The following is a 26,347-nucleotide window of genomic DNA, read 5'->3' on the forward strand; positions in this document are numbered from 1 at the left end:
ACCAATATAGCCAAGTAGCAGAAATAGCCGGCCATCTTTGCGAAGTGCCAGCATGAGTCGTAGCTATGGCGGCGGTGTAAGCAACAACAACAGCAGCAGCAATAGCAAGGATTACACCAGCAACACCGCTACTAGCTACGACGATAGGTACAAGCAGCATAGCGGCAACAGGGAAACATCTTTGCGAAGTGCCAGCATGAGTCGTAGCTATGGCGGCGGTGTAAGCAACAACAGCAGCAGCAGCAATAGCAAGGATTACACCAGCAACACCGCTACTAGCTACGACGATAGGTACAAGCAGCATAGCGGCAACAGGGAAACATCCCGGCCCGCGCTACGACGCAGTGCTAGCGTGTCACGGAATTACGTCCGGCCGTCGCCGCAGGCACGCAGCAGCAGCACGACGCGGGACAGCGCCCGTCCGACTCTCGACAGAAACTCAAGCATCCTGTCGAAGCCGACGACGAGAACGTCGCGCGACAATATGGCGTCGTTAAAACCCAGCGTCGCTGGTAGAGTGTCTAGACGAGATGTAGGGTCGACGAGAGACGTGAGTATATATCGGGGCGCTTACAGATCGTCGACCGCAGTTGACTAACGCGGTATTGGCATGTTGTAGAACAAGTGAACACTGCTTTTGCCATAGGTTTGCCATATAGTGGGGCGGATATGTGTCTGAGGTGTGCACTTCTGGAAAGAAGCATGAAAATTTGCTCTAGGGTGGTCTTGAGTATGCTAATTTCAAAAATTGCGGGAAACACGATGTCACTCCAACGTTTCCCGCCAAAAAATCAAAAATTAAAAATGGCCGCCAGAAATGTTTTTGTTCATAAATCAGCTGTAAGTGCCCCGATTACCATGATCTTGGCGTCTATACCTATGTTTTTAAAGTCAAAGAATGCAATAAAACACATGGCAAATATCATAAGATATAATCTTCCCGCCAAAAAGTTGAAAATTTAAAATGGCCACCACAAAACACAGTTTTGCCCATAAATCAGCTGTAAGTGCCCCAAGTACCATGATCTTGGTCTATATACATATGTTTTTGAGGTCAATGAACTCTATAGAACGGGTATAAAACACATGTGATCTATCACAACATCTTCCCGCCAAAAAATAAAATCCAAAATGGCTGCCACAAACGCATTTTTTTGCCATAAAATGGCTATACGTGCCACGATTACCAGGTCTAGTTATCTATACCTGTTTTTATGTAAAGGAACCTGATGGAAAACATGAAATATCCTAACATACATCTTCAAATTAAAGAAAAACAGTATAAAATGTTTTTTTAGGTCAAAGAACTGGGTAGAACACGTGAAAAATTATGATAAAAACTTAAGTATGCCATCTATACTTCAGTTCATAATTTCTGTTATACTAAGAAAGGTACGCCTGCACGCCCGCCAAAGTGTCGTTCCATCAGATTTCATGAAGACGCAGTGCACGCAATAGAAGGCACGCGCGTATGCCGTGTAAAAGCAATTCAATGGTGTATCATGTATTATGTTAAAACATTAAATGGTGTCTGTCAGTGTCTCATATGATCAGATTTGCTTGCTTATTCTCTGTTACACTGTCCCGAACAGAAGCACATCTGTGTACACTCGAGATTTGCATTGACACACTTGCATCTTTTTGTACATGACTTTTTGTATCCACATTTTAACAGTTCCTGCCTAGCTTTGGCTGCTTCTGGAAGAGGGGTCCAGCATGGAGTCCATGGGGAATCATCTGTCACTCTCTCACAGCCCCATAAATCTGGCGACCAAACTTTTTTAGGGTCTTCTATAAGTGACTGTCCCCAGATGTGCCCTGCCTGATAAACAGCCCTTTTCACATGCTATTCCAGGGCATGCAACGTTAGAGGAATGTTTTCCATCTTACGGCTTTGAGTGAACAACTGCTTCCTGGCTTCATTCACATGGCTGAGTGCTGATGTTCGCTGATACAAGAAAACAACATATCTCTCTATTTGCTCCACGTCGTCGGGGGATACCTGGCTTGGAGCATGGGATAACCGAGCAAAAATCGGTTTGAGATGAGGCATACTGCACCAAACAGCCCAATCTGTTCTCTTTCCAATTCCATGGAAGGCAGGAACAGTATCACATCCTGATATTGCGTGGAAGAGTAGAAGACCCCATGATGCATCGTTGCCTATTTCAGCTGCAATTAGGTGGCACTGAATGTAAAGTAGTTTAGCACCATGACCAAATGTTATCAATATTTCCCAGTATTGTAAAACACTTGGCACTGCAATTGCGATAACCACCACATCAATATCTGTTGCATGTATCATCAGCTTGGTAAACCTATGATGGAATGAATGGGAAGCATAAAACAGGAGCCGTGTGTCTGCTTCTTCGTGAGTGCAGAACAAATCTGACAGGTCAGCTATGGGAGAAGATGCAGCATTCTGGCCATGTGTGGAGATCACTAGCTTCTGTGGAGGAGGTTGAAACTCTTGTATTGCATTGGCTAGAAGTTGGAACAGGCTGTCTTTGTTTGCATCACAGCGAAGGAAGTTCTTTCAGTTAACAGGAATCTTGGTGTCATTGTCCACCCGGAGATGATTACCAGATCCACGGTTCTGTCGTGTTTGTGCCTTAGGCTGTCCTCCCTGTAGACATCCCAGACAACATCTACGCGAACAACGTCTTGTAGCATGTGTTCTATATAGGGAAAGAACACCAATTGTGAATAGTTCTGGAATGTTTTGACAGAAAGTTGGGACTTCTATGGGTCAAGCATGTGCACAAGGGCAGCACCTCAACAATGTTGACATCAACATTTGGAACAGGTTCCGGCTGTGGTACCAATGACTCCAAGCATTCCATCAAGTCAGATTTGCTTGTTTGGCGCATGATACCATTTGACGCCAACGATGGAGGCCAAGCATGAATTTCATGTATGTGCACAAGCACAAGAGTGAACGGCGAAGAGTGTGCGGGCGTGCGGCCGTGCCTGCTGTGAAATAATACCGAGAAATAAACAACCCTAATAGGAGTAAATAGGATTAATAGGATTAATAGGATTATGAAGAAATCACAGAACCTGAACCTCTATTGCAGACGTTGAGTTTACGATTACTATTCAAAACGACGCAGCTCCACTATACGTCGTTTCTGTACTTGACTCAGGTTCGATGACTCAAGGCGGTACGTAGACCAGCTGGTTCGTATCAAAGGGCAGAAGTAGGCAGGCAAGCAGTCAGACAGGCCTGCCTGTACTACGCAGAGTAGCAGTGGCGGATGCAGCAGGGCACATCGGAGCTATTAACCGCGGTTCTCTCCCTGTCCCGGATTCAAAGCCGAAATAATAATAATAATAACGATTATTATTATAATTAATATTATTATTGTTACTACCAGAGTCATTTACTTGCGCAACCCGAGCATTTTACACCTCCACCTTACTTATTGTTTCGCCAAATTTAGCGCTTGTTAGTTGATTAGTTAATTAAGGCAAACCTACAAATGCTGTCTAAAGTGTGCTGCGGGACCTCAGACTTCAGCTGTTTCCATAGCCCCCAGATTTTGCCCTGCCCCCACCGTCGGCCAATTCGTTGATGTGCCTGTACAGCATATCTCTGCCAATAACTACACATTGCTCGTGAAGACGGAGTGACTATATATAGTGACTATGTATATATACTGTGATTGCAGGATCGACCCAAAACTCGTATATGCAGTCGCGTAGAGTAGGCGAACTTGTTCGAGTTTCGTTTTTATCAAATAAAAAAGGTCACCAGCTGTTAACTCTTGAGGTCGAATTCTAACACTTTTTGTTATCCAGGGCTTTTTTATCTGCTGTCGAAACTTAAAGAATGAAATTATGACCCCGGATGTTATTGAACTGTCAAACGTAGAATGCGAAACTGCTACATTCAGTGCAACTCATATAATGATAGCTGTGCCTATATGTGCGCATGATATGCGTATCTAGAATTTTCGTGGTGAAACGCTATCAATACAATATAAGTCATTATCATGCCATCATAAATCGTCATATCTTGTATAACAGATATACCACTAATGGTATTCATACCATTCATTATAGTTTACACTGTTTACTACATCGTTGCTAGTGTACAGTCCCATGGACCCTAAATGTAAGTAGACATAGTTACTAAATCAGCATATGCCTATTTAGACACAATTTGACTTATTGTCCATCAGTTATACAGATAATGATTGTTTATGAACTAGAGAGACAACTTATTAGAATACCTATGCGTTGACTTTGGGATAGGAAGCTGTTTAAGCGCAACCATTTGCATTCAGATGATTAAAGTAATTTACAATAGGCGCGTTCACACTGGCGGGAATTAGCGAGATGCAAATCTCGGTTTTTGCATCGCGATCGAAATCTCGAGATTTTTACAAATGTGAACGCAAAAATCTCACTACGTATCGCGATCAGCATCGCGCTGCAAATCGCCCTTTAGCCTGCGATTATTTCGGAATTAGCGCGATTAATTGCACCGCGGCGTGTGTGAACCAAAGATCCTATAGTGCCGTATAGATCCGTATAGCCGTATGCCGTATAGCCGTAGGCTATAGATCCTCTAGGATCTTTGGCGTGAACGCTCGCGCAAATAATCCCGGTATTTTCTATCCCATCATTCCAAGCGATCGTATATCAACATCCGGCAGTGAGCGGTGCTGGTACTGACGACATTTTTATTTCATCTTTCATTTTTACCGTGGTCTGAGGAATTTAAACCGTAACTATTAATTAACTATTAACTATTAACTGTTAATTAATTATTAACTGTAATTATTTTTGTTAACTGTGTGATTGTGACGGGACTAAATTAAGTGATGCCGAAATCGAAAGCTACAAAGGCAGTATATCAGGTGGGAGTGGGAAGAAGACGTCGGGATCTGGAGGGACGCACTGGAAAGATGAGGAGGCGTTATCGCTTATAAATATATGGGGAGAAGAACAGATTTTCCGTGAAACGGAGAACACGAGGTCGAAGAAGAAGCCGGTAATTCCAGTATCGTCGCCGGCGTTCTCTTTCTTGTCGACGAAGTCGGCGTCGAATTCGCTGATACATCTTGGCAGCAATTGACTTGGCCGTTTTGGCATGTTTCAAGAAAGGAGGGTTAATCGCCGATCTCAATTCAATCTGAAAAGATGCAGTCTCGACTCTATACTAACAATACGATGTGTTTACGTAAATACGTGCAGACGTAGAGTAGCATAGGTTAACGTAACAGAGCTAGAGTAGCATACGTTAACGTAACAGAGCTAGAGTAGCATACGTTAACGTAACAGAGCTAGAGTAGCATACGTTAACGTAACAGAGCTAGACTACTACCAACGACTGCACTGCCGTGTACGTGGAATCGAACACCGAACTCGAATCCCGGTAGTACATAATTCGCGCGCGCGCGACCGGAAGGGTTATATATTTCGGCTTGATATCAGGCATGCGCAGTTCGATTAATAGAATTATCCCGCTCGGCGATTAGCGAGATATTTTCGCCTGTGTGAACAAGGGCAAAATTATCTCGGTATTTCCATCGCGATTAGCATCGCGGTTTTTCTTGTGTGTGAACACGCCTATTGATAGCTAGGTTCATATTTCTTCGTTTTCATTCTGGCCTACCCATTTGTGATACTGTTCTCGTTTATGTACCTCTATCTAATAGATATGATAGTTAAAATTCGTTTATTGAACAGTCTTTGACATGACAAAAAAAACACATTTTAAAAGCATCCACTAATGGTAAACCTAGACGCCACTATTAAAAGTGGCACACGGGGAAAGTTTGTTGCTCTCGGCTAGCAGACATGGTGTGAGTCGCATGTTGTGTGCGCCTGTAGAAAAACAGTGAAGTCTGCGGCATACAGGCGAGCAGGCTAGGCTGGCTGCTGCTATTGCCGATTGCTGGGCAAACAAGCTATAGAGCTGTTACAGCAGAGAACGCCGCGCCATCTGCTTCATAGGCTTATGCTTCCAAGCCGACGCCCATGCATACACGCGCACGTACGCACACACACGCATGCACAGGCATACACGCACGCACACACGCGCGCGCACACACATGCACATGCACACATACACGAGCCAATGCAGACGCATGCACTCACACGCACGCGAACGCGCACACATGCACGCACGTACGCGCGTGCGTGATTACCGTGAAAGTACGCAGTTTTGACGGGTTGAATGCTGCTAACTACAGCAACGCCATGAAAAAAAGCATTCAAACTAGCAGCAGACCTGGGCAGCCTGCACGCTGATGCGCACGGAACTGAAATAACTTATTCACGGTCGCCAGGGGATGTTGGGTGCGTCACACTCAAGGTCATTCACACCCTTACCATCATGCCGCACGCATTCAACATGGTATGCTATTTTTTCTGCTCAACCCCTCATATAAAGCTCTCTTCCTTCCCCTCTCCCTATCTTTCTCGGTGTATGTCTCTTTGTCTCTTTATCTCTCCCTCTCTCTCTCTCTACGGGAAGATGTTATGATAGATCACAATGTGTTCTATACCCGTTCTATGGGGTTCATTGATCTCAAAAACATATGTATAGAGACCAAGATCATGGTACTTGGTGCACTTACAGCTGATTTATGGGCAAAACTGTGTTTTGTGGTGGCCATTTTAAATTTTTGATTTTTTGGCGGGAAGATATATCTTATGATTATTTGACAAGAGTTTTATTGCATTCTTTGACTTTAAAAACATAGGTATAGACGCCAAGATCATGGTAATCGGGGCACTTACAGCGGATTTATGGGCAAAAACATGTTTTCTGGTGGCCATTTTTAATTTTTGATTTTTTGGCGGGAACCGTTGGAGTGACATCGTGTTTCCCGCAATTCTTGAAATCAGCATACTCAAAACCCCCCTAGAGCAAATTTTCATGCTTCTTTCCAGAAGTGCACACTTTAAGTAAAAAATGTCACATATATCCGCCCCACTAATATGTTTGCCATAGGTTTTGCCATAGACTAGAAGAATATCAAAGATAGCCTTAGTCTATGGTTTCGCGTAACTCGCCGTCACGTGCTAATCGGTGCATTAATGCAATCGGTGTAATTCTATTCGGTCGCTGCTTAGCGACGTGTGACAACGATGACTACGACGGCCGACCGGTCGGCCTTCTAGCTCGACTCACACAAAGTAGTCATAATAATATCAACTGTCGTGTTGTAGTAGTAGTATAGTTGTATAGTTCTAGTAGTAGTATAGCTACTTAACGAACTCACGCCATTGAATACCATTCGTTGCGTTTTGATGGAGTTTATAGCTATGTAAAAATGTTCATTAAACTTGACCTTTCACGTTTATTCGATATATATTAGTTTGTTATTATACAATACCTAACTTAAAATCTATTCTAGTTGGAGCCAAGGGTTTTTGTTTAAGCAAACCTTTGCCTGCATCCTAGTTTGGCGCATGCCTACGTGTAGCAACTACTGGTAGCGTCGCAACGAACACTTTGAGAGGTGATATCAGGGCCGTAGCCTGTGTGTGTGGGGGGGGGGGACAAGGGGAGCAGCTGCCCCTAGATGTTGGAACAAAATTAAAATACACCTACAAATGTTTTATTTTGTAAAGATTTTTTTGGTCACTTATCTGTTAAAGCCTTGTCTCAGACGCACCCCTACCACACTGAACGTCGATCAAGAGCTGCACCCGTCCCTCACCATTACACAGTTGAGTCATGAAATTTTGCCTCCCCCCAAGGAATTTGCTCAGCCTACGGCTTTGGATATAATACCTATTATGCTATATAGAATCGATATTATATATGAGTCGCAATGAAAAAAGCAATAGCCTAGCTTCTCTGGCCAGTTTTGTAGTTAGTTCTGTTTAACATTAGAAACCATATCGCCATTGTAGCTACGCCCGGGGGACGTGTAATTAAGGTCGAATACATACTGAGTCCATATACACCTTCTGGGCTAGCATGGCAGGTTTAAATTGAAGAGTGCTACAAGTAGTTCGTACTAATGATTAGAGCTGATAGCACGTGCACTTCTGTAATAAGTTATAGTAAAGAATATAAAACCCTTATTTATGTCTGCGGGTGATGATAACACGAGAACATATATACGAACTGTACCTGTAACTACATATATGACTGACTTTGGTTGCAAGTCTGTGCAACTATAGCTGAAACTGTAAGTGTAAGCGTTATTGTAGTTGCAACTCTAAGTTTAACTCTACCCGTTGTAACTGTAACTATAAATGTAAGTGTAATTGCAATTGTAAATACAACTGTAAATGTATCTCTGGCAATATAAAAGTTATTGTAAGTGTACCTGTAACTGGTAATGTAAATGCAAATGTAATTGTAACTGTAACTATAACTGTATCTGTAACTGTAACTGTAACTGTAATTGTAACTGTATCTGTAACTGTAGCTGTAACTGTAAATGTAACTATAACTGCATCTGTAACTGTAACTGTAATTGTAGCTGTGAATGTAACTGAAACTGTATCTGTAACTGTAACTGTAAGTGTAACTGTGCATGTAACTGTAGCTGTAACTGTAACTGTAACCGTAAACGTAACTGTAACTGTAACTATAACTGTAACTGTAATTGTATATATAACTGTAACTATAATTATTACTATAACTGTAACTGTAACTGTAACAGTAGCTGTAACTGTAACTGTAACTGTAACTGTAACTGTAACTGTAACTGTAACTGTAACTGTAACTGTAACTGTATCTGTAACTGTAACTGTAACTGTAACTGTAACTGTAACTGTAACTGTAGTCTGTATTTTTAAATGTACCGTAACCGTAACTGTAACTGTAACCGTACCCGTAACTGTAACCTGTAACTTACTGCTCGTTGTGAGCTGATTTCTCGCGCATAGGTCGAATATGATAACAGATGAATCTCGCATCGCATCTGTGTAAATCCCACCAACACAACATAACAGGCTATTAGAAGCGCCTCACTGCCAAGCACGAATCATCTTTAACATCAATCAAACCTGGCATCACTGTTCAAGTGTAAAGTTGGAGATGATGCGCGTAATTGCATGTGTGGGATTCCCAAAGTGCACACACATTACACATAGAGGAGACAAGTGAGAAAGAGCCATACAAGAGAACGAGAGGCGGATAGAGAGCATAAGGGTGAGAGAGACAGAGAAGGAAGTGTGTGAGAGAACGAGAGAGTGGGAGCGAGAGAACGCGAGAGCGAGATGAAATAAGGAGGGTTACGAAAGAACAGTATAGAAAATAGCTAGCATCATCACAAGCATCGCGCACAATATGGATCGATGCGCATGTATAAAAAAAAACTCAGCGGTAGCCCTGTTTATGTCTACATGGCTTCATGCGAGAAGCGCCTATGTTCACTCATAGCTGAGCAGGTCAACAGATGCGAAAGCCGAGCTAGTGTATGAGCGAGGCGTCCCAGATTGTCTGTTGATATATTTCCGGAAAGAAAACACGTGCAATGAATTTCCGGCTATACAGAAATCAAATTTAACAGCATTCCCGTCGAAACATCACCATATAATTTATGTTTCAGCCGCCGTTAATCTGCTCGACTAAATTTAATAACTCTGTCCACGATCAACTAATCCACTAAATCTCGCCATACTAGGCACTTCTAAAAGCACGAGTACCTTGAAAATCGAGAATACGAATAAAGTGCAAGTGAATGCAAATGAACCAATCATCGGTGATGAGCTATAACAACTAGTAAATTAATGTAACAAACTATTTAGTTGCGTAGGACTTGGTCATTTTCACTGGACGTATTATAATTAATTAATATCCTCGGATTAAACTAGCGACAGCGCCAACGTCAGTTGGATGCAGCAGGCACGAACCTAGCCGAAACGCCATCCTTCCTAACTCTACACTTTTTCAGGTGACAAGGCCTGCACTGCATCGTACTGACTCGTTTCTTTGTGTGGCTTTCAGCCTTACGGAAGCAGTGCGGCGACCGACGCGCCACCCTCGGGCTCCTACCGTAGTGCGGGAAGCACGAAGGCATACGCTCCCCATTACCAGCTCCGCCAGTCTGACCTCATGCCGTCCGCCGCCACACCGAGAGCTGGACGCTACGACACGGGCAGCAGCTACGGCAGCAGCAGCGCGAGGACCCCGTCGGTAGATCGCTACTCCACGGGAGGCAGCGGTTACTCCGGCGCAGCGAGAGATTACTCTTTAGACAGGAGCATCGGACGCGACAAGGGCTACGGGTACAGCACGGACGCCGACAGCACGTTCTCCTACAAGAAGGGCTACACGCCGGCCGCCGATCGCGATACCTCGAGAGACAGGACCGGCTACAAGGGAAGCTACGGCACGGACTACGGCACGCTTCGCTCAGGGTATACGTCCGATGCCGATACGCTGAAACGAAGGTCCGGCGCCGGGTACACGTCGGACGCCGACACGCTGCGAGGACGAGGACAAGGAGTGTACTCGTCCCCGTACGCGCAGGAGCGCTCCTACAATTCACGCAGGAAAGATGGCTCGCCGCCGCGGCGCGAGGCGTCGTCATACGCCAGCGACGCTCCCGTCAGTCGCGGAAAGTCGTACGCCGCGCGCCGTAGGGAGGTGTCGCCACCTAGGGAGAGATCAAGCGGTTACGGCAGTCGCCGGGAGGTGTCGCCACCTAAAGAGAGATCAAGCGGTTACGGCAGTCGACGAGAGGTGTCGCCACCTAGGGAGAGATCAAGCGGTTACGGCGGTCGCCGGGAAGTGTCGCCTCCCAAGGAGAGAACGAGTAGTTACGGTAGTGGCCCATCTAACTTCTCCGGTTATCAAACGCCATCCACGCCAACGCGGACTAGCTACCAGTCACCCGCTTACAACCGCGCCTCCTACAGTCATGACCCGCCTCACCACGCCGTACCGCCGACGCCCTCGTCAGCTGCCTTGAAGTCCTCCGCCGCTACCTCTGCAAAGAACTCGAAATCTCCATACAACGAGCCGTCGCCACGGCAAACGACGACGCCGTCGCATCCTCCGCTGCAGCGCACCACCGCCGTGTCGAGTGCGTCGGAGAGTAGCGACGACGAGCACTGGAAGCCGGCCGCGCAGCCGACGCCCGCTTCCGCTGGTCGGCATGCCCCCGCAGCGAAGCCGCCCAAGGCCTCGTCGGCCGCCGACCGATACGCGAAACAGCGTGCGCCGTCGGCTAAGAAGCCCGTCGCCAAGCCCCCCGTCGAGCATCTGCACGGCTGGCGCAAGAAAGTGTACGGCGACAGCGACGACGATTACGAGGATGACGACGCCGAGGCGGGCCACGGCCTGATACGAAGCACGGCCGACATACGGCGGGACGCGCGCGTAGAGGGCGTGAAGAAGTACGGCCTACGACACGAGGTGATCGACATCCCCAAGGCGCTGCCGCTCGCCATGGAGCGACGCACCAAGCAACCGGCGCCGCTCTTCTTCCCCGCCGGATATCACGTGCTGACGGGAGAGAAGCTCGACGACGGCAGCGAGACGCCGAAGACGCCGAGCAAGCAGCGCAACCTACGGGAGAGCATCGACAAGGTGAAACAGTGGAAGCAGGAGTTCGCCGACGATGACACGCCGCGCTCGTCGAAGAAATTGCAGCGAGAGCACAAGCTGAAGCTCGATATCCCGCCGCCGAACGCCGCCGCCGTGAAGGATCGCCGCAGCCGCATTCACACCTACAAGGACGACGCGGACGCCGACGCGCACCAGGGCGAGCCCGACCTGCCGAACAAGGACTTCCGAAAGTCGCTGCTAAACCGAGCCGACGTCGACGTCGACGAGCAGCAGTACGAGGAGGAGCTGAGCACGCGCGCGCAGGCGAAGAAGGAGCGAGAGCGGCGCATGCTGGAGATGAAGGACGAGAGAAGGCGCGCACCGCGTCGGTTCGTCTATCGGGAGACAGACGTCAGCGAATCCTCGGACCCCGGCTTCACTAAGGAGATGTCGCACAACGCCGCACGGCCGACGGCACCGCAGAACGACATACCGGTGATCGCGTCCCATGCGCGGCGACCGGGGGAGGCGGAGGGGGAGCTGCCGCGGTTTCCCGTCGAAGCCGACTACGAGTACATCAAGGAGGCGATCTCGGAGAAGGCGAAGCCGAAGAAGAAACGCGTCCAGAAGAAGTACGGCGACAAGCAGAAGAACACGTCGTCGAGATCGCTGACGACCGATTCCGAGGCGATATCCGAGGACCGACTCACGGTGCCGTCGATCGACGAAAGCGCAGAGAGAAGCGAGGATGGTAAGTCTCCGTATGACAACGTGGAGCGACAACGCAGGTACCCGGATGAACCCGGGTGCGGACACAAGGAGCCCGCCGAGAGAGACTCCGGCTATCTGGAGAGAGCCGAGTCACCCTACGATAACCTACTCGCCGAGTCTTCCTCGCCGACGCACACGCACAGAAAGAAGGCTTCCTCTCTCAGCTCTCTCAATGATTCGGCCGTCAGTCTCCACAGCAGCCCCGGGCAAGAACGCAAGGCTAGGCACCGGGCTAACAAGTTCATCGGCAGCATGAGAAACATCGACGCGCTGTTAACCGCTGAGGACGAGAGCGAGTACGACTTCGACGAGATGGAGAAGCGCTACGAGGGAGATGAGGAGCTGCATAGGAGCGATCCGATAACGACGCTGTCGCCACCTAGCGATTCCGACGACGACGATGACGTCACGCCGGTCGGTCCGTACGGAGAGACGACGCGGCGACAGATCTGTACGACTCTCAGCGACGACGACGACAGCTGGGACGATAGCGACGATGACGATGACGAGTTCATTTACAGGCATAATCGTCATGGCAAGGTGAGTTCGTCTATAATCGCGGCTAACTATACCAGTGTAGCCCCTGGAAGCTACAAGAGCTTTCTGTAGCGCGAGGGAAGGGGCTACATTGGTATAGCTAGATCACGGCATGCTGTTAGAGCAGGGTTCTTAACCTGTGGTCCATGGACCCCTTTGGGGTCCGTGGATGGGCTTCAGGGGGTCCGTGAACCAAGCGCATTTTGTGTTTATGTGCTTATGTGCATTTTTTGGGGGAAGTGGTCCGTAGCTTTCACCAGATTCTCAAAGAGGTCCATGACTCAAAAACGGTTAAGAACCACTGTGCTAGAGCAACAATACATCAAAGCTCAGGAAAACTACTTCGTGTTCTCTACTTATACTATGGTACAAAGGCAGGACTATTACACATTCATACACATGCACACGCACACGCGCACGCACACGTGACCGCGCACGCGCGCGTACATTCAACAGCTGCAGTGCAATATGCAAGACGGTTACACATTTAAAGGTCACAGTAGGCTATATGAAATTTCATTTGTACGTTGTAGTTGTTGGCGTTTTAAGGAATTTACCCATGCAAGTATACAAGACAGTATCGCTATGGTATTCGGAAGGTAACGCTCTCCATCTTTTTAGATCTATATACTTTAATATAATATTGCATTTTGAGTGGGTAAGAAGAAAGAGGCATGTACAAAGATGTGACAGCTATGTCGACGAGTATGTAACTATCATGTAACAACAGTGATAGAGCAACGGTTCGAGAATGAATGACAGAAAGTGGAGAAGATAATGCGTTACTTGCTAGAGTTGTAAAAAAACAAAAGGGTTAGAACGCAGATTCAGGAAAAATTATCTTCGCGGTACACTCAGACTAAATTTTGGCAGCTTTTATTAATAAATTTCCCATTACCTAGTTATTTAATTGTAAACGTCATCCATGCAATTACCTACTCTCAATCTAACGGACAGGTAAATAATGAAAGGTACAGCGGTGGAAAAGGATACGCCATATACTCATATTTTTTTCGCAGTGGCTGGAGGTACGGTAGCCGTCGGTCGTTCAAGCCCCTTTTTTGCGTTAGGGTTAGGGTTATGGTTAGGATTAGGGTTAGGGTTAGGTTTAGGGTTATGGTTAGGGTTAGGTTTAGGGTTAGGGTTAGGTTTAGGGTTATGGTTAGGGTTAGGTTTAGGGTTAGGGTTCTAGCTCATCTAAACTCTCAAATCGTGAATTTATTTTCCAAGGCGGTATTTCGAAATCTAGCGCCACCGCCGCCATCTTTGTCTCGTTAAGTATGAAAGCGAATGGACTCCCGTACCCGTAGCCTCGAGACATTAAGATACGGCTACCGTACCCGTAGCCACTGCCTATTTTTTTCATTTTTTTAAATATTTTTATTTTATTTATTTATTTCGATAATTAACAAAGCATACATTACATCGATAACATCATAAATAAACAAAATCCAGCTAGAAAATTATCGAGGATGAAAACACAAAAAGCGTGGCTAACACACTTATTTCCATTGTGGTCCAACATAACATTGTACATACTATAAACTATAGCAAATATACCCACGATCCCCAAAATTTCAGAGTGATACAGTGATACAGTACAAAACATTGTTATACAGCATGAAGAAAAAATATATACAAAAAAAAACTTCAGCATATTATGTACAAGTAAAGTGATTAAGGTAAGTGTTGGAGCAGTTATATAAAAAAAGAAAAAAAAAGAAAAAGGAAGCTTTCTGAGTGATACAATACAAAACAGTGCTATATACCACGAAGAAAAAATATAAACGAGAAAAAAAACCTTCAGCATATTCTGTACAAGTAAAGTGATTACGGTAAGTGTTTAGCAGGTAGACATGATGTTTCCTGAGCGAATACAGTACAAAGCAGTGCAGAACAACATGAAGAAAAAACTAAAAACACACAAAAAAAACTTCATCAAATTTTGTACAAGTAGTACCCTTTTAGCACATCATTTCGACACTCGGTTCATACACCATTATATCCACATTACAAACATAACATATTTCGCACACACTCACAATTGTATAGATATAAACGAATTGAAAAGTGCAATAGTGTTGGGCAGTTAAAATGGTAATTTTGAGTGATACAGTACAAAGCAGTGCATATACAACATGAAGAAAAAATAGATACAAGAAAAAAAACTTCCGTATAGCCTGTGCAGGCAAAGTGGGCACTTTACCATCATTATATACATATTGCATACATACTTACACCCACACTCATATTTATATAAGTGTAATATAATTATATGTAAGATAATACTTATATCAATTATAAAGACACTGATAATTGTAATAGTGATGAGATCATGTCACCCCTATATTTAATCTATTCATTTATACGTGATTAGTAAAATATGAAGTCACTGTCTTCCATTGTCTTTACCTTTTCCATAAGGTGTTTTTTAACTTGCCCTTTGAAACTAATATATCTGGCTGCAGATCTAATGTGAGATGGTAGGGAGTTCCAAGCTTCAATTGAAGTATATATAAATGTCTTTTTTCCATTGACCCCCACTCTTGGTTTAAAGATTGACAGCTCCCCAGCCCTAGTTTTGAAGCCGTGAATTTCCGAGGTTAATGTAAATCCTTCAGTCATGTATTCGGGACTGAGATTATGCAGAATTTTGAAGACATGGTTTACCTTCAGTTGTACTACTCTGAACTCGACTGGAACCCAATTTACAGACAGGAACTCCCTTGCACCTATATGGGTTCTTGGCCCCAGATTTAGAACACATCTAATAGCTTTATTTTGGCATACCTGCAACTTGCATTTTGTTTTCATTGATAGGCTACTGTACCAAACACTACACGCATAATCCAAATGACAATTAATCAAGGCAGTAACTAGTAATTTTTTACATGATTTGTTTAAATATTTAGCTTTCCTGTAAATAAATTTTAGTCTATTGTTGACCTTTTTGACAACTTTGCTTCCTGTAATTTCAGCAGTCAAATTGTGTTCTAAGTCCACTCCTAAATATTTTACTGCAGTCTTACTTTGAATATCTGACCCATTGCATGTGACAACAAAGTTTGTAAGTCGACTGATTTTATTTTTTGATCCAAACAGAATGGTTTCTGTCTTTCCAAGGTGCAGGGATAGATTGTTGTCACACAGCCATCTACTAACCGATTCCATTTCCAAGCTTAATTTTTCCTGGATAACCTGAATGTCAGTTCAGTATTTTACTTTGCCATTTGAAGATTACAGGTAAAAGAATATGAAACATGAATTTAAACATTTATTTAATAGTTGATATTATCACATTTATTTTTTATGGGAATTAGTGAACACGCGTATGCATACGAAGCTACTTTAGAATATTCTTGCTGAGGACTATCATCTCATCATCATGTAGACGCACATCATAGGTTAATTTGTCATGTACTATCGCATGTGCTTAATGTTATTTTCATTTGCTGGTTTTATAGAGTTAAAATCTAATTACGTGGCAGTTCTGTATTTGAATTACAGAACGCGTGAAACTTATATTTGAATGATCCTGCGTTGGAACATAATAGGAGCATATTCCGAATTTAAATCTTCTTCAGCAATAATTTCGCCTTGCAAAATGCACTAAACTCGCACACTAAAGAATTAAAGTGTGCGAAAATTACCTGTATCACATCCATTATTATCAAAGTATACAATCACAGCAACAACTAGTTTTCTATATAATTTGTGTATGACTTTTGAAGTAAACTGTTAAAAATGTTTGTCCTATGCGAACTCATGGCAGTAGATGGCGCTGCGATGCGATAACTGGCAGAGGCTCAAAGTTACATATCTATTTATGGTAACATACGATACATTTGCTTCTAGGCAAAATAATTATAACCACACTAAATACGCGAAACTGGCTTAATAATACAATGATTATAAGAAGAAAGCATGTTGTTATTATGTTTATAACTAATTTTCTAGGCATACGAGTTACGTTGGAAATACTATATACATGGTAGCTATATAGAGAGAAGTCAATTACCCCTACCAGCGTATAATTATCCCGCTGCGACATTTAAAAACATTAAAATCTGAGTTATGTGTTTATTTATTGTGATAATGTTCCGCACGTTTCGCTGCAAATTAATAAGAATAACACCGCGAGAAAGTCACACGTGGTTGGTTGTAGCACAGTAGTGGTTTACAAAAACATTACTTGGACATTTCGGGTTTATCTGATTGGCTAAGGTGGACGCGCTAACTGTGGTATTCATCCGCCAGACGATCTTATAAATCATACTTTTATTTAAAAGACACGGACATGACAGCAATATTTCCCTAGCGCGTATTTAAAAATGCCAGCAAAACTTATTAAGCAATAACGGTAACTTGATATGCCTCCATATACTGAGTGAAGCGGCTCGTGCTCCAAAGCGGTCTAGCTCGTAGCGTGTTGTGGCGGATGTAAACAGCGGTACGCGGCACACAGCAGTTGCTATGCACAGCCAGAGGCTCTGTGCGCCCGACAGAAGATGGCGACGTTTGCTTGTAAAGTGCAGTATATCGACGATACCGACCCGTTTTCAAGTACAAATTACCCCGAACCATCTAGACCACCAACTTACACGTTTGTGAAGGATATACCTCTGATAAATCAGATAGCTCAAGTACATAAGTTGCTGAATGCACCGCATAAGGTGAGTGGTGGAATCGTAGTAATGCACAGTCAGTGCGCTCGTCGCTCGATGCGCTACCGGTGTTTGTTTTGATTCCATTGAGCCTAGTTTTTACCAGATTTTTTAGCATTCGGATGATAATGATGCTTGATTTTCATATCATATGATACAAATTAGAAGTGTACTGCAATCGTGTACAAAATGTATACAAAGTACATATTTATACATTGTAGTATTAACTATTATTATAGTTATACAAAGTATAACGTACGTTTATTTTGAAATTTCAGTTTGATCTTCAAGTGTAGCTAAATAGTAAATATTATTTTAACCAGGTTGGAAACATCTCGATTTTAATATATGTCAGTGGGCTCAGAGTTTACAATGATGTCTAAACATGCAAGCTCTCGGACTGTCTAAATAACATGGCAATAATGATAAATTCCACGTTGTATTTGTACTTGTAAACACATGTACATTTATCGAACAAACGGCTGACAGCACTACGCGTGAGATCAATAATTATTCTACCTTAGGGCTGCACTCCGCAATGATGGGTTAGGGTTAGGTTAAGGTGAAGTTGGTGCTGGTTGTGATAATGGATGTACAGGCAGTCACAAAGTATACGTGAGCCAAAGGTGTGTTATTGCAAGCCGTTTTGATTTTTACATGCGATGCACGTACTTATATGTTAGTCTATTACTATTAGTATTACAGTCCGACCTCCTTTATCTGGCCACGTCGGGACCGGCACCCATCCGGATATGGGATTTGGCCGGATATGAGAGTTATGCTCAAACACAGCATTTCTATGCAGTTCAGTAGGGTTTATGCATGTGACAATGCATTTACTCGTTGCTATGATTATTTGTAACAAACTGTCGTGTTTTATGGTTTATATGAAATGGAAATAAAATGAAATAAAACAGAAATTTTACCGGAGGCATAGCGGACACGAGGGGACAACACACACACATGCGCGCGCACACACGCAAACACACGTACGGTTGGTACATCGCGCGAGTTTTGAGCGAGATTTTTATGTGGAAATGAATGAAAAACAGAGAACATACACTGCGAGATCGCCGCCGGTTAACAGAGATTTCCGGATAACGGATGGCCGGATAAAGGAGGTCGGACTGTACTATAATTTACAGAACAAAGTGGAAGGACAAAGGTGGATGGAAAACAACAGAATAAAGTGAAAGCCAGTGATAAATATGATAGCTTGTTCCAAAATGAAATTTTAATATCGGTTTTATAATTTACATGCCAACAAAGCACATCGCACGTAGTACTAGTAGGAAATATTTTGTGCACTTATTAGCGCTCTTCTTACACAAGTTGCCATCACTTACTCTCAACCTTCGTATGCTCTATAGCCATACTGTAATTATGATTATAATCAAAACATTTGCTTTGAGCAGCTTAGAGTTTGTCAAAAATTCAAATTCCTCTCCATTGCAGGTCATCATGAACACATGGTGAAAATAAACATGCATTCTTTACACCAATATAGCCTTGGCTATATCATACAGACCTTCTTAATACATGAACAGGGTGCAACTTGGCTGCGGGAATCTACAGTAGGCCTACCTTGGAGTCCTGTACTCTTAGTCATATTTTTTATAATGTAGAATGGTTGTGCATAGAGGTCCGTCTTTCAATGTAGCAAAAAACGCTTGGAGCCAAAAAACACGGAAAACGTGCCAAGTAAATTGCGTTCGGTATAAAACCTACAAACAGATACAGTACAAACGTAATGATAAACCAGTCACTGATAGGTCCGACTGTTTCCAGTTAGTAAATAGTAACACTCAGTCTCTATATATTCATACAAATCATGAATTTAGTTCTAAGCTTTTAATTGAAGGTGAAAATCCACATTGATTACAACCAAGACATTCCTTATGCGGTTTGTGCATTTTTTCAGCTCGAAGATGCTGCGATTCAAGTGTCGAAAGTCGGGGATGAATGCGGGCCTTATCTGGACCTGGAGTCCACCCTTGATGAGCAGGAAGAAGAGTTGGAAGACTTTGATAACAGGTGGGTCATCTGTAATAGTGGATCATCCAATGGTCATGCATGCAAGCTGGATTTTTGTTTTTGTATTAAGACATCACGACTGACTAACGTATTGATTAAGATTTTTTTTCAGCGCAAATATGAATTGCTAGACAGGTGATATGTGATGTATGGGTAATGTGAATTCATGACTAGGGTAGGTTATGATTACATGAACATCTCATTGATAAGATTACCACATAGGACCTGTATTTGAAGAATGGCAAAGAAAGGAAGATCCGTGTATAGCAATAGCCATATACCCACGGATGGTATACTATTCCCCTAGTACGCTTCTAAGCAACTGACCTTTCATTCTACTTCTGTACCAGATTGCATATGTTTGGCTAGAGCAGGAATTTGCAGGGAATGTCCTGCCATCTGCTATATAACGTCAGGTTAGAATCAATGTCATGTGTGCAGAGAGCATGAGTCCAAGTTTGACTGAGAGAGACCAACTGGTGGTGTAACGTCAACATTTCTCAGAGGCTACTAAGGTCATCGTTTTCTTTAGGCCTCGAGTGCGTGTAAAACAAATAATAATAGTGTAAATCATTCTCACATCAACTTAGGCACAAGCCAGCTGCTGTGTCCCAGCCTGGGCTTCCCAGTTGTTGTGGGTCCCAGCGTGTCGTCCCGCGGGATCTTGGCCCCAGCAGGAAGCTTAAAGAAACGTTCGTGGACGTACTATTCACCATGTATATTTTAAGGGTTATGGGTTCTAGCGTCAACGATCGAAACCTTCGCAGTGATAAATATTTTACAGCCGTCTTGCAACAAACGATTAGAGATGCGCTTGTAAATAAATACAGCATAGTATCAGCCGATAAGTCCGATCACAGATATAGTAGCAGACCTAACATAATAAAATCTGTCACGATCTTACCTCTGATAGTATAAATATATAATACAGTCGCGGAATACAGATAGCAATATTAGAAAATCAAGCGACTGTGTGTTCAGTGTGCATAGAGGATTGGAGAGGGTGGAGAGGTTGGTTCCTGTAATCCTGTCCAGAAACCAGATTTCGCTCACATTAACTTTAAAACAGTAACAGTATCCTCTGCAAGACTACCACGTTACTTGCATGTTTGTGGCTGTTACTACTAACAGTCTGAACCGTCTCTCAGGTCTGTTTGATGTCCTGCCAAAAATAGATGCCAGGGCTGTGTGCCTAAGGGACTAATTGCAGCAGTAGCCGGGTGCATATTCTTACTGGGCAAGAGCATTAGGAACTAACTACCTAATAATTGCGTGCACATGCTATGTATGTTTTTACAGAAAAAAGTATTTAATCTCGTTTTTATTCTAGGGCTATTAAGTTTCAATCCTGTGTAAATATTCGAGACTAGCTGTTTTGTGTGCACATCGCTGCAATTTACCAGTTCAAATTAATCACAGTGCTACAAAACTGTTGCCATCAGGATAGCTTTCAAGTTTGCATAAAGTATATATATAATATGTGCTTTACGCATAAAAATTTAATTTTAGGACTGATCCAAAATATTTTTGTACTGATAGTTTGACTACTGACTGCCTTTGTGATGCAGTACTCATCTCTATTTGCGCATGTGACAACTTTTGAAAGTGTCACTTCAGTGATTGATCTTGATCTGGACTGATCTCGAAATTTAAATTATTTCATATGATAAAATGAAATCCAATCGAATGACATTATTCCGAGATGTATATCGTACAGTTGTAGTTAATGTGTTTTCTAACTCTAGCAATTTTGTAATAATTGTTAGTAGGCAGCTGACTTCAGGGTGCGAAATTAACGCGAGTCCGGAGTCAAATACTCCCTGATTTACTGTTGTCGGACTCCCTGGTCGATTTGACATATGCAGGAATCCGTGTGACTCCCTGAAAAATCTGCTATACTGCTAACTAGTTCGTTCCAGAGCATGCCCTTGCGGAATTACCGTATTTTTTCAGCAAATGTCCAAAGAAAATTGGCAGACGTGCAACCGCATGAATCTTCAAAATAAGCACATGCTTATTGCTAATAGCACAGCATTTAGTTTTGAACTTCAAACTGCAGACTCCCTCATTTTGCTGCGGACTACCTCTTTTTGAGGGCAGCGGACTCCCGTGTTCAAAAGTTAATTTCTACCCGTTTGACAATTGCGTAGTACTGCTCTATCACATCACGTTGCCATTCATTATTTCTGCCAGTTATTACTTTACGTATGAATATTGCGTATATAAGTTCAATTTCAGAGAAATAAATAAATTGAGTTGAATTTCAATTGAATTGAATTAAATTTTGCCCACCTTGTCTCTTTGCAGCAGGAAGAATTCTTTGATTTTGCGCACACAGCTGGCAGTGAGAGTACACGCTTGCATCGGTGAGTACAGGGTGCATGTACCCGTGACCCTCGCCGTGGTCACTGATGTTTCTCCCCCCCCCCCTCCCACCCTGAGAAAGACTTTCACTCTTTGTAACAGAGGTATGAGATGTAGGCACACTGGTGTACACGCGTTAGCATCATCTGTCGCCCCCGGCTCCATCTCATTGTAGGTCAGCGGTGCTACGGGGATGTGCTTAGCAGGTGTAGTTTTTGCACAGGTTTAACGTGAGACACAGGGGAGCGATAACAGCAGAAAGCTGGTATCCTGCCAGACGCGTGATGACAGCAAAAGCCGGGTAGATTTCGCGTCTTGGAAGCGCTGGTAGAATCTCTTCTTTATTCCAACGCATTAATTTTAAATCTCACATAATATTTTTTAACACATGGATAAAAATGAGATCACATCAAGAGCATATAAAGAAGGGAATCCCCTTCTTTATATGCCCTTGATCACATATATATAGTAAGTTTAGACGTCATGCTCAGCTCGGCGCAACTTTATCTATGATCACATCAGGAGTAAAGAATAGGTACTTGATAACAGAATAGAACTTGAAATATAGAACTAAAGTGAGAATGGAAGGGAAAGAATAGAACTTGATAATAAAGGTAATAATAATAGGTAGTAATAACCTGTTATTTATTCCCAGTGACACATGTCAAGTTCTCAACGCAAACACAGTCCAACACATTGTCTGCTGAACCTTGCGATGCGTTGGGTATGCCTCACGCGAATCATACACGCATATAAAATTTAGTCTATAGGGAGATGCGCATCAGTGTGCTGCTGTGGTGCTGTGGGGGCCTTACGGTAGAGAAGAGCTACGTGTAGTGTGACATGGGTATCATGCCCGTGCGTGTGTGTCACAGCTTATATGTAGACCAGATTGCGTTGTTAAATATTTTAGGAGATGTCATCTAGTCATTGAGCAGTTGTGAATTTGCATCCATCTGTCATATGAAACGCGCAGCCCCGGATGCAGCCCGATAGTGGCACTGCCTTTCACAATGCACGATAGCAACACACACACGCGACAAAAGAAGTGACCAGAAGTCATAAAGTCTTTCATGTTGTACGCGCGACCTGGCCACACAAAACGCATGGAACACCGTGTAATTGAAACTGTAGGGCGCTTCACGAAACGAGTTGAGTGCATCTGAGTCGCAAAGTTGGCATGTTCGAATATGAGCCATATAACAGTTACATGGTGGGTGTGAAATGCGACTGTTTTCTTGGCTCGATTCTCTCGAACTGAGACGCGGGATTCTTCCGCGTTGAAATGGCATTCTGAGCTTGACCGGGTGTACCCGCATGCGTGTTTGTGCGTGCGTGTGCGTGTGTGCGTGAGCGCGTGTGCGGTATTTACAAGCACAGCTGTCGGTCGCGTAGCAGGGCTAATGCCCCTTTAGACTAACTAACTACAGTAGTGACTATACGTTCCTTACCGCTTGTTGACGTTTGAGTTGATCCGTTAGGAGAATTGTTTTGAGAACAGTTCGGTGGCTTGAATAGGATCTTGAATAGGATATTGCCCTTGTTTTCCCGGGCGGTTTAAAAAAAGGCTGCCCCACATCGTGCAATGCGCAACGTATTAGGAGAACAACGGTCTATATAAAAATATTCTCGTAATAGCAGTACGGGAGGGAAGGTGATGTACGGATGTGCTCGTCGTAAATGGAGACTGTTTAAGTGGTCTGTTATAAGGAGACTGTTATAAGAGATCTGGTGGTCATAACTGAAATACTTCGCACACGCATGTGTTAGTATAGCGCAAGTCCATTTGGTGAATGCGAAAATAGTTGCGCATGAGATGTTTGGCAATCGAACGCATATAGCGAGCATGTGTGGGGAATCGATTTTCCTACCTATATACCGTTTGAAACACATAAAGAAACAGAGTCTTTTAATAGTCCCACAAACGCTTGTGTTCGTAGGGTGCTAATGACGTAACAGCAACAGCTGTTTAGCCTCCGAATTTATTACTAGCGAAAGAAAATGCGAGATTGTTTTTTGCACTCAACTATATGATTCACACCAGCACGAAAATCTTCCACTCAGTCCAAGGTCTCAACTAATCCATCTCTTTCAATTAACGCGTATAATTGCTCAGAACCGATGCAAGCCATTCTCAACAGTGCCAGCAGAGTCCAGGAACAGAACAGGCAGAAAATAGATCACTACGTACGTACGTAGCAGCAACTCAGGCGTAAAATATCCAGCCACACATGCGACGCCTTTAGGAAAATGCTATTTGAGTCACTGCGTGCACCGAAATCTTCCAACTTCCCCCACGGGAGCATACATATCGTCAACACTCGCGTTTCTACGTCTCTACAGCATCACGCATGCCGCAGGAAAAATACAGCCAAACCTGTACACAGCGGCCACCCAGTAGAAGCCCAGCGTGTCCTTGATATGCAGGTGTCCGTTCCATATATAGGTGGTTACTCTGTATAATTGTCACTTGAGGGAGATGCAACATGTGACCTTCATAGGCAGGGGTCCTTTCAGTAGAGGTGTTCGCAAACTGATGTGGCTGTATCTGAGTGTCCATTGTTTTGCGAGCATTTTTGCATTCCTCAGCGACGAAGACTTGCTTGAGGGCAAACGGCACTAATTAGTTGACAGTTGTAAATAAATTTTCGATTGCACGTAGTCGGACGAGTTCTCATGCCAGTGCGCGTGTCCCCGCGTCACCATGCACCTGCACCCTAAGGTCAGGTTTACTTGCTGCTGGCACAGCCCCACCTTTACAATCTCTTCCTTCTCCCCACCGTTACAATGTCTCCCTTCTCCCCACTGTTACTATGTCTCCCTCCTCCCCACCGTTACATTATCCCCCTTCTGAACGTTACTGTGTCTCCCTTCCCAATGTTAAGACTTAAGTACTGTGTCTCTCTCCTCAACGTTACCATTTCTCCCCCACCCCCGCCGTTACATTATCAAACACACATTTCTTTGAAGTTTCTCCTCCCACCTACCCTACCTACCATGCCTCGCTCCTCCATCTCAAGCATACATGAGCCAGAATAACAGCGCATCCAAAACAAACACGCGCGATATTTTTAATGCTGCAAGATCTAAACTTCTTGCTGCTGATGACAACGACGGATGTGATAGATGGGCGCACGACGTTTTCTTAGCATTTCGACGCTCAGTGGATTTCCGCTTGAGTGTGCGTCTAAGATGCGATTCAGCGGCGAAGTATGCGCGCCTGAAATAGATTGCAAAACAGTGTTGGCTGTGGTGGGCCTGGTGGCTGGTGGCTTCAGCACCTCTCCCACACACTCGCTGCGACGATAGGCAAGCTTAAAGCTAGCGTTACTATACCCGATGAAGTAGCGAATGTAGCTGATGACCTATTTCCCAAGTACTACCAGATCACGTGTGCCGCCCCCACACATACACATACGCATGCACACGCACTCGCGGGAACGCACGCATTTACAGTTCGGTGCGTTGTAATGTCTGCAGAGTAAAGCCACTGGCAGCAAGAACAAGCCCACACGTGCAGCACACACGCGGCCATTGACTATTATAACAACATATAGTTATTATAATTGTTGTTGTTATATTGTTGTTGTTGTTGTTGTTGTTGTTGTTATAATAGTTGTTATAATAGTCAATGGCCACGTGTGTGCTGTACGTGCGGGCTTGTTCTTGCTGCCAGTGAGTAAAGCGTGCCCGATTACATTTTGCACTGCATTGTTTCGATGTATTGCAACTTATTTTATATTTGGTATACTATAGCATGCAAGCTAGTTCCACATTACTAGTCGGTTTACAGAACGAGGAAATGATAGTCATGTAATCAAGTGCATGTAAACACGCAAGTCAAAGCAGACACAAACCTGATGTTTGCTCACACGCCTTTCGTTCAATGCAAATGTCATCGTGAGAATTCAGTTGGTTAAAGAGTTTTGTCGCCTGCATTCCTACATTGATTGTCAACGGATGGACGATTCAGTAAGAGTTGCTGGGTTGTCTGGGTAGGATATACACGTTACCACGTCCCACTTGACCTAAGACAATAGGGTCAGCTAGTGTATAATGCGTTCTCAATGGTGATTTTCCCACCTGTAAAGTTTTGACACGGACGCGCTAACACCTGGTTGCTCAGCGATGATCATAGACTGGCGCCGACTTGGTGTGCCCTACGTCTTCGCGCTGCATCTTAGGGAATAGGGTGTTAGACTAGGGAGCGATTACCGCAATTTTCAGATGTTATTCTCCGAGAGATCCTGGTTAGCGCTGACCCAAATATCTACAGCGTGAGTAAGACGCGCGTGTGTGTATGTGCCGTGTACGTAGCACCGCTGTTTCATGTATTATGTAATCGCAGTGCCTCTCTGATCACTTACCGAGGTCAAGATGAGCAAGGACAACTCACGATAAACTGTAGATCGCACACGAGCCCGCACACACACGTACGCACACACGCACGCACGCACGCACGCACACACACACACACACACACACACGTACTCTCTCTCTCTCTCTC

General features: G+C 44.0%; 2 protein-coding genes across 2 annotated transcripts in view; both read left to right on the plus strand.

Moving 5' to 3' along the window:
- Positions 1-52: 52 nt before the first annotated feature.
- Positions 53-11,022, plus strand: LOC106811966 (ice nucleation protein-like). Its single transcript, XM_014815709.1, has 3 exons — positions 53-550; positions 9,926-10,745; positions 10,919-11,022. Exons 1-3 carry the CDS (start codon positions 53-55, stop codon positions 11,020-11,022), a joined length of 1,422 nt encoding a protein of 473 aa, XP_014671195.1.
- A 74-nt stretch (positions 11,023-11,096) lies between these two features.
- LOC106811967 (FH1/FH2 domain-containing protein 3-like) overlaps positions 11,097-26,347 on the plus strand; it is a 50,913-nt gene continuing 35,662 nt past the window's right edge. The window contains 3 exon segments of the mRNA XM_014815710.1: positions 11,097-12,781; positions 19,364-19,476; positions 21,784-21,842. Coding sequence (XP_014671196.1) covers positions 11,372-12,781; positions 19,364-19,476; positions 21,784-21,842 — 1,582 coding nt within the window. The 5' untranslated portion in view covers positions 11,097-11,371.

This window comes from Priapulus caudatus, unplaced genomic scaffold (assembly GCF_000485595.1).
Source record: "Priapulus caudatus unplaced genomic scaffold, Priapulus_caudatus-5.0.1 Scaffold596, whole genome shotgun sequence".
Lineage (NCBI taxonomy): Eukaryota > Metazoa > Priapulida > Priapulimorpha > Priapulimorphida > Priapulidae > Priapulus > Priapulus caudatus.

Excerpts from the sequence above, each read along its gene's own strand:
- LOC106811966 (XM_014815709.1), top strand. The coding sequence starts at position 53 with ATGAGTCGTAGCTATGGCGGCGGTGTAAGCAACAACAACAGCAGCAGC. Across the intron at positions 551-9,925 it reads ATGTAGGGTCGACGAGAGAC|CCTTACGGAAGCAGTGCGGC; the intron begins GTGAGTATATAT and ends TGTGGCTTTCAG. Across the intron at positions 10,746-10,918 it reads GGAGAGAACGAGTAGTTACG|AACTCGAAATCTCCATACAA; the intron begins GTAGTGGCCCAT and ends ACCTCTGCAAAG.